Source organism: Nicotiana sylvestris, chromosome 10 (assembly GCF_000393655.2).
Source record: "Nicotiana sylvestris chromosome 10, ASM39365v2, whole genome shotgun sequence".
NCBI lineage: Eukaryota > Viridiplantae > Streptophyta > Magnoliopsida > Solanales > Solanaceae > Nicotiana > Nicotiana sylvestris.
Window position 1 is genome coordinate 42,647,798 of NC_091066.1, and position 9,439 is coordinate 42,657,236.

At 34.5% G+C, this 9,439-nt stretch overlaps 1 protein-coding gene across 1 annotated transcript; it reads right to left on the reverse strand.

Annotated features, from left to right (window-relative positions):
- Positions 1-2,864: 2,864 nt before the first annotated feature.
- Positions 2,865-8,858, reverse strand: LOC104214613 (fructose-1,6-bisphosphatase, cytosolic-like). The gene is made up of 12 exons (XM_009764308.2): positions 8,585-8,858; positions 7,367-7,414; positions 7,208-7,282; positions 7,063-7,124; positions 6,903-6,969; positions 6,681-6,794; positions 6,429-6,515; positions 5,068-5,138; positions 4,932-4,997; positions 3,704-3,790; positions 3,542-3,617; positions 2,865-3,178 (listed from the first exon to the last, which is right to left on the reverse strand). The coding sequence occupies exons 1-12, from the start codon at positions 8,741-8,743 to the stop codon at positions 3,068-3,070; spliced, it is 1,023 nt and encodes a 340-aa protein (XP_009762610.1). The 5' UTR covers positions 8,744-8,858; the 3' UTR covers positions 2,865-3,067.
- Positions 8,859-9,439: the final 581 nt, after the last annotated feature.

The following is a 9,439-nucleotide window of genomic DNA, read 5'->3' on the forward strand; positions in this document are numbered from 1 at the left end:
GGATAAGTGATATTCTTGGAACTGAATGCTATGGACAGGCTTGCCGCACGTGTCGTGGATTAAGTCATTGTGGCAGATGAGCCGCAGTGGCCGCCTTGAAGTTAATAAGTCCTTACGAAATTTTTACATACCTATACACTATTGGAAACTTTATTACCTCTCCTACTCAAGTTTCACTCTAATTAACTCCTATATACAAAATTATCAATTATGTACAATTTTAGGATTTAAGGATAATTAATCAATTTCTATAATCACTGTAACTGTTCAAATTCCATTCCCCCCATATTTCTCTCTCCGTATTCCACTCCCCCACGTTTCTTTCTCCACATCCCAACTACCCCTCCCCACGTATCTTGCACAAGAGAGCAACAATTCCACCATTGACAACCGTTAAAAAGCTTTGAAGCTTTGAATTCGAATTTGGGTTATTTGTTTGATTTGGGTATTGTTGCAAAGAATTGAGATTCTCTCTACGTCTCTCTCTATCTCTCAATCCCTAATTTCAGTAATGTAAAGCTAAGGAAAAATAGCAGCAATTCCACCATTGATAGTCGTTATAAAGCTTTGAATTCGAATTTGAATTTTTAAAAACCATTGTTTGGATTTGGTGTTGTTGCAAACAATTGAAAATATGGTTTGGAGTTTATATCTCGATTTTGAGGGTGTTTTGGCGAAGATTAGACTTGATTTTGGCTGAATTTCCGATTGAAACTCGAAGAAGAAGACATGACATGCATTATACTGCAGAAATTGTAGTAAAGTTATAATAAATTTGTAGAAAAATTGTATTATGTTGTTTATATATATATTTTTTTATTTAAATATTGTATGAAAGTTGAACAATATCGTATAAAAATTGTATTTAAGTTGTATGATATTGTAGTTGAATATAATTGAGTAAAAATAATGTATGAAAATTATAGATAAGTTGTATTATATATAATTAGTTGTATGAAATTTGTTTTTACTATGTATTTATCAAATACAAAATATACAAAAAAAACGTATTGTATAAAATTTGTATAAAAATTGTGTTTAAGTGGTATAATATTGTAGTTGTATATAACTGGGTAGAAATAATATATGAAAGTTGTAGATAAGTTGTATGATATATAATTAGTTGTATGAAATTAAGTTTTACTATGTATAAATCAGATACAAATATACAAAAGACATATTGTATAAAATTTGTATAAAAATTATATTTAAGTTTTATGATATTGTAGTTGTATTTAACTGTATAAAATTTGTATCTGATTTTGAATATTAACCTTTCCCTGGTTTTGCTGTACATTTGTCTTAGGAGAAGCCTAATATCTTGTCTTCCCGAAGAATTAGCAACAACTGTATAAACGTATTTTATTGACCTTCACCCCGGTACATGTTAAGTTTCTGCTTGGGCATTACATCAACTCAACTAAGAAACTGAATAGGGGGTGGTGTAATTTTCATTTCTTCTTGTTAATATTATTTTCTGTTGCTATACTATTGCATTTTTGCAATTGCTACTGCAATTAGAGTTTCCAGCTTTTGTTGTTTGTATTATCGTCTCAAACTGAATCAATAGAGGGGCGGCAATACTTGGGAGCCTTTTTAATTAGTTTTTCTACTTACTGTTCATAAGAGAAACAAAGAATGATTTGAAGTCTTACCTTTCTTTTGTTCTCACTGGTGGAATCGTTATAAACATCAAGCAGATCACTAAACCTCTGCCAAAATAAAAATAAAAATAAAAAAACAGGTAAAATAGATAGTCGTTAAGGATCGTTAATCGTATCGTTGAAGGACAATTCCAAATCGACCCAGTACAAATCTGTTATTCTCATCAGTCGTCTTAAAATTAGGTTGCATCTATTACTTCTGCTAGTTTCAAATAATCGTTGCAAAATCAGTATCCAAAAAATAGTTAGTGCTATATACTATTTAACGTGTTCGCTAATCTCAAATTTTGTTCAATACGTTTTAAGAGCACTGCACTTTCTATAGATAATTTAATTAAAAAGGTAAGATGCCTCTCTTTTTTTTTTCCCTCACAAATAATGAATTTGGGAGCCTTTTAAGGTGGATTGTATATATTTTATAAATAAAACTTGTTTATGCTAGGTAATTAGCTAAACATGGACATTAAGGGTAATAAAGTTTCAAATAGTGTATAAGAATGAAAAAGTCCTATGACTTAAATACGTGACGGAGTGTTGTAAGTGGCAGAGTGGCCTTGCTGCCAGATTCAGCCATTTGTCGCTCCGATTTGTTCAAAATTTTAAGAAAAGAAAAAAAAACCATTGATAGAGGAATCTCATCCATTCTATTGCATCTCTTAGTGATTTTTCTTTGTTTTAGTCACAACTAAACAACATAATTTTCAGAAAACAAGTACATACTTTTTTGGGCCAAACATGGCCTGATAAGCTTCTCCCTTCTTTAAATTCATAATAATAAATTTTGGGTTTTACCTAAATTTAAAATCTTTACACCTTGTATTATCGTAGATATAAAATGCTAGAACGAGTAAAGGGAAAGGAGAATACTGCAAATGAAAAATAAGGATCTGCTTCATATTCCCATTCATTACTACTTACTAGGATTCGGCTGAGTAATAAGCTGGACAAATAATATATAATGCATTAGCCTAACATGAAGAGATGTGTAATAGAGGCCTCAAAATCAAAATCTACCATCTCTGGACGAAGTTCTACCATCTTCGTATCTTGAAAAATCCTGAACACAATTTCTTGCTCCACAGAATAATGTTCTAATAGTAAAACTTTGTTAATTTTCAACAGTACAGCGCCCTGAACTTGTTCGAATTTTTCGACCCTGACCCGAATTTTTCACACGTTGATGAAGTGGCAATAGGCAAATAGAATAAAAACACGTAGCAGCTTGACAAGCTCATTTTATATGCAGGTATTATTAGCAGAGTAGCTTATACTCTATTGTGCAACATAGAACTGTAATCATCCTTGATGATTTTGTACTATAATGAGCAATTTGATCTACATTGAAAAATTAGTAATCAGCACCAGCAAGAGTTGTCAAGTGAGAAAAGGTAAATGTGCATCCATTAGTTTTTCTCTTCAGCAGCATAAAGCCTTTTGATCTCCTCCACATCATCATAACTACCAAGGAATATTGGCGCCCGATCATGTATTTTCTTAGGAACTAAGTCAAGTGCCTGCATAAAAGTAATATTAGTAGTTAAAAGGGACATACTTTGACTACATTAAAGTTCTTTTTTCTACATTTATCTGTTTAAGATGACCATATAAAACAATTACTGCCATCTAAGCCCTCGAAGATGTTTTTTTTCAGGGATCTTTAATCTTGACTCAGAAAACTAAACAACATTTGACATCTCGAGCACTAAACTCAAGTCCAAAAGAAGAAAGGTATAATAGTACTGAGCTGAGAATACCAGCTCCGCGACACTTTTCACTTTTTCGTAGGAGGATTTTTTGGCAAGGACTGAAAGTGGAATCAAAACAAACTTGCAGTTTGATTTTCTATTATAGTTTAACTAAATATGCAGAAACCTTACCCGCTGCTTTCCTGTAAATGCTTGGCCTCCTGCTTGTTCCATCAGAAATGACATGGGAAATACTTCATAAAGAACCCTGTTTCATACAGTTTCAGTTGCACTCTTTCAGATCATTATCGTTGAGAAGTTCCATTTGTAACTCAAAAGATGTGCATAACTTACCGCAGCTTCCCGTTGGGGCTTTTCTTATCAGCTGGGTACAAAAAGATTCCACCATAGAGTAATGTTCGATGAACATCAGCTACCATGCTGCGAGACAACAGTCAGATGTCATGTAAAATGAGGTGATAATAACTACTTATGTCAGGTTATATTTAACATACATCTACGATCACACTCAGAACATGATTAGTTCATTTACTCAGATTTGTCTAATGGAAACAAAAGTTGTTGCATCTGCCCATTAAAAACAAATGCAAAATGCAAATCCCAGTGGAGCAATCCATCTTAACAATTGAAATTAAAAAACACCAACATCACACCCGTTCACGATTTTCAGAATTCACAAGACCTATTCATGTCTCACTCAAAATATAAGGAGCCATTTGATTAAACCAACCCATTCAATCAAACCAAACCAGTCAAGAGCTTGATTATAAGTATTTGATAGATATTCAGCGCTGTCTGCACATTTCATATGAACTTTTAATTTTTGAAGTTTGAACTACAGTTGACTTATAAAGCTGTAAGATGGTCATAATGATTCTTAAAATGCCACTCATCTTAGCAATAGATGACACCACTCAGGCTATCAGACTTCAAGCTAAAAGTATCGGAAGCTTGGTCTCCACTTTTGCCATGTCTACGAGAAAAATAGATAGATCATAATCGCTTTTGTTCTGAGCAGCTCAGCATTAGCGATTTCTGTATATGTTAAGAGTTTCAGCTTCACATTACTTCTCTAATTAATCAGACGAACACAATTATATTGCCCAATATGACGAGAGAAATGGCAATCATTCATGGTTGACACCTGATTAAGATGCCAGGACAAATAAGTTGGTTCATACAAAATTCGAGTACTTCTAATCTATGTTGCTCGGATCCTCTAAAAATGTGGCCGGATACGTGTCGGATCCTCCATAAGTAGTGTATTTTTGAAGGATCCGACACGGGTGCGGCTACATTTTGGAGAGTCCGCGCAACATAGCTTCTAATACAAGATGTCTGGTGAAGATCATACACATTCTGATATCTGTGATATGACAATACACCAGAAGTTTTTCATCTCTATTTCTAAGTACATCTTAGAAAGTTAATTCAATGCCTGAACAATGAACTTGAAGTTGCATTTTTTTATGGAAGGAAATGAAATCACAGGGGTTAAAACCCACAAAAATACACATAAGAAGCTGCGCAATTTAAGTCTCACACTACATAGCTCCAGTACCTTCCAATATATCTTAAAGATTTGGGTGATGAACCATCCTTGGGGAACTTGCAGTTCTCCACATATCTGAAATTCAAATAAAAGTAAGACATCATAGAAACTGGAAAATGTAGATCATTAAACTCATTACACATACTTGGATGTTGGACCATCCCAGTTCTTGGCATTTCCTTCATTCACTGAATAAATCTTCCCTTTCTTAGGAATCTGCATGTACAAAGCAAAATAAAGATCTTGCTAAATGGAAAAGATGCAACATCAATCCTATTAACATAAAAGAAAGTAGAAGCAAATAGGAAGATCATAATTTGAATGTTCCGAAAACAAATACAAAATCCAGACAAGCAGTAGAATGACTGATGTGGAGAAAATGAGGCTAAGAACTAAAGGTCACAAATAGCAGTTGAGGAAAGAGAATTTTAACTTTAAGCAGAGGTAACTTCAGAGTCAGAAAAGGACACAGGATGTTGTTTATGCTAAAATGATTTTCTTTTGGATAAATTTTATGCTAAAACAATGGCATGCTGTGTAGGATTGTTACCAAGAGATCACATTTTACATAGTAAACCATTATATTATTTTCACAAACAAGCTATCATGGATTGTATGAAAGGAGCTGTAATACAGTCAACAACAGCCACTCGATTATTTGCGACTTTTTACGTCTGTTTAGTCAATTACAGTAAGATTTGACTATACAGTGAAATCTAACTTGCTTCTAATGAGCCTTGGCTCAACCGGTGAAGTTGCTGCCATGTGTTCGAGCATGGAAACAGCAACAAGCAAAAATGCAGGTTAAGGCTGCGTACAATAGACCCTTGTGGTCCGGCCCTTCCCGGACTCTGCGCATAGCGGGAGCTTAGTGCACCGGAGTGCCTTTTTCTTCCAATAACATCCTTGGCCAATTTACCTTAATTTTTCCAATTTTAATACATAGCTCTATTATGATGTAATTACATAATTATCATACTATAACTAAGAATTATAATGAAATTTAGGATTACCAATTTTCAATAATTTCAAAAAAGAGAACAATTTTAAGAGAAGATTTTAAACATCGTTAAATATGAGATGAATGAATATTCAACTATTGTAGTCAGCTCCTCATCATGATAGCTATAGCTTAATCGAGAAGTTTTTACAACTTCAAAATTAATACTACAGCATTATCAAAAATCTGTGAAAGATAACAAGTAAGAAATGATTAACTAGTTAAGTAATAACATAAAGAAAATTCCGAAAGAAATTAACAGAACTTTTAACAGACGACGTTTATTGAAACTGAAGGTATCACAAAAGAATCTTTTAAAATTATCTAAAGATTAGAAATATTGTTTCCCTTCAAACTCTACCCTCCTGGGATATATTCAACTTTAAGTTCTAAGACAATCTTGAGTACTCATGCCACGATCCAGAAATGGGTGGCCAACCAAGCCAGTAGGTAAGGAGACATGTCTGCATCTTAAACAGAAGTAAATAGCTGCGGGGTGACTTTACCTTGATATCTGGATGAGTTAAGATGAATTCGCCAAGAGAGGGGTCAAGTGTAAAACCATTAACACCTTTTCCAGTGCTCAAGACAAGCTGCAAATAACCGAGCCCGAAAAAATTATTGTCACCAGTAATTGCAATTCATACTTCGAAAGAGTTTCCAATAGGACTCATATAATTATTCGTATACTTTTAGATCTATTTTTTATGGAATCCAACAACTCCCAAATCTATTACAATAAAAGGTAACTCCCGTACCGTACAAGAACTTCCATACATGCAGTATCCAGCAGCTAACATATTCTTTCCAGGTTGCAAGACATCATCTAGTGTTGGTTCATGAGCATCTTTCATCATGTAAATCCCAAAAATCTAGATAAAACAGACGCATTTTGTCATTGTGCCATCACGTAAGAAGTAAAAATTATACAAGTTGAAAGCCTATGAAAGAAAAATTAATAGTTCAAAGTGGAATAATACCGTTCCAATTGAAACACCACAATCAATGTTGGAAGATCCATCCAGAGGATCAAAAACTACACAGTACCTGTTTTAATATTGTATGAAATGCAATCACATTAATGATAACCTAAATAAAAAAAATCCTTAGTATAAACTTGTGAAAAGCTATAATACGTACTTTCCACGCTTAGCTGGCTCCACAAAAGTAGCTTCTTCATCTTCTTCAGACACAAGAACGCACTGTATAATTTTGAGTTCTTTCATATCAAGACGAGAATGTATTTTAGCACAGTACACTAAAACATGAGGGTCTTGGGTCTTACTGTTCGGCCACTGCTGACAAGAGCCTTGATGAAAACTTCATTTGAGAGTACGTCCAGTTTCTTTTGGTCTTCACCCTTCAATTAGAAATTATAACATTCTGATAAGAAACAAAGACTTAACACTTCAACACTATGAGTGCCGCATTCCTAACAACTTGCCTGCACATTAGTCTCACCAGCAAGCCCTAAGAGTTTGGCCAAACCTGCCTGAAAAGATGTATACACAGTGCAAACACATCAATAATGGAAGTAAGGATAGAACAAAACAATGTAAAACTAGTTTGAAGTGCACGCTGAAAGAGTCACTTCAGTAAAGCTTCCTCTTCCTCGACCATTAACATACTAACGAAGGATAGGTTAGAGAGCAGCTATTGGGCCTATCCAACTGCAGTCAATTCGAGTAGAGAAGAGAGAAAGAAGAATGACATTCCTCCATTTAACTAAGTGCTATAAGCAAAACAAATTTATCAAAGAAAAGCTCACCCTCCTGGCCATGCACTTAAGAAATTATAAGCTTTATGTTCACACAAATTAAGAGTTATTCCATTTTATACTGACTCCCAAACTCAAAGACAATGACGAGATAACCTGAAAGTGAATATCACGGCCATACCTGGATTACCATAAAATTATAAAAATAAAAAGATCTCTTGATAGCAAGAATACATATTTTCAATGCATAGCATAAGCAAAGAAATCCTTTTTGAAAGCAAAATGGCAACCCATCATACTTATAATAAAACCCAAAAACCATATTGCCTTTACGGAAGAGCAGTGTGTGCGCGCGGACGAGCGCGTGTGCATAGATGATTGGATGAGGAAATTGACCATGACTCAAATTTCTAGCTAAAAACAATTTGATTAAGCAAGAATCTTACGGCCCATTTGGCCATAAATTTTTTTTCACTTTTTTCGGAATCGGCGTTTGGCCATGAAAATTTCAAATTTCCCTTTAAGCTGAATTTTGGAATTTTGAAAAAAAATTATTTTTCAAAAATTTCACTCCAAATCACTTACAAACATTAAAAATCAGCTCCAAATTGTATTCATGTCAAACACAACTCTAATTTTCAAATATCATATTCATGTCAAACACAACTCTAATTTTCAAATATCATTTTCACTTGAAAAAAGATTTCAACTTTTTTCCGGAATTTCACATTTCTTATGTCCAAACGCCCACTAAGTCAATCAAAGAAAAAAAAAAGTCAATCGAAGTAAAGACATGTATAAAGTTAGCAACAACAATATCAGTCAACTATGCTTCAATTGGGATTGGCTATATGAATCAATGAATTACACCTTGATCCCAAATTAGTTATAGTTAGCCATATCAGTCATCTGTACCACAATATTTATAAATAAAAGAAATTTAACCTTATTAACAGCAGTACAGACGAATTTGCAGCCAAGAACAATGTGACTGAGCAAGATAGTGAAGTCACCACGTGATTCAGGGTATTTGCTCTGCTCATTCAACACGAACCTTGTTATGGTCATCAAATCAGTCCTATGAGCATCCGCTGCGTGATCCATGGCTAGCTAACTCTTCCTTTCTTTTCGTCAACTTTCCAACAACACAGCAATAGAGTAATTTTTACTATATGCAACTAGTATGTCAATGGGGTGGCACGCAGTTCGATGCTGACACGAGAAATGCTAGTAATACAATAGATAAAAAGGGTAATCTGGGAAAATGAAGGGGATTGGGCCTATCTGATGTCAATGGAAGCTTCGGATGACACGTGGAGAGAGAAGCGTGAGTCATGGTACCAGTGGTTAGCAGAAGATAATGTTATTTTAGTAGTACTTATGCTTTTGGGATTAGTTATGTTGGTGTAATGACCTGATCGATCATTGAACTCTAGCACGTCGTTCGGCGGTTTGAGACATTAAGTAGTTTCACTTTATGTATTATGGCTTGCACGTGTGGTTAGTTTTCATTTTCAAGAAGTTTAGAGTTGATTTGGAGGAATAATTCTCAATTCAGAAGGTTTAAGTTGGAAGATTTGATCAACGTTTGATTTTTAGATAAACGACCTTGAAATCGAGATTTGAAGGTTCTTATAGGTTCGTAAAATGACAAGAAGAGTTGCTCTGATGGTAAGCAACCTCCACTTCCAACCAAGAAGTTGTGAGTTCGAGTCTCCCCAATAGCAAGGTGGGAAGTTCTTGGAGGGAAGGATGTCGGGGGTCTATTTGGAAACAACCTCTCTACCCGAGGGTAGGGGT

Coding starts and splice junctions, on each gene's coding strand:
- LOC104214613 (XM_009764308.2), bottom strand. CDS start 8,743: ATGGATCACGCAGCGGATGCTCATAGGACTGATTTGATGACCATAACA. Junction 5,139..6,428: donor TAACTCATCCAGATATCAAG/GTAAAGTCACCC, acceptor TTGTACATGCAG/ATTCCTAAGAAAGGGAAGAT. Junction 3,179..3,541: donor CATTTACAGGAAAGCAGCGG/GTAAGGTTTCTG, acceptor ACTTTTATGCAG/GCACTTGACTTAGTTCCTAA.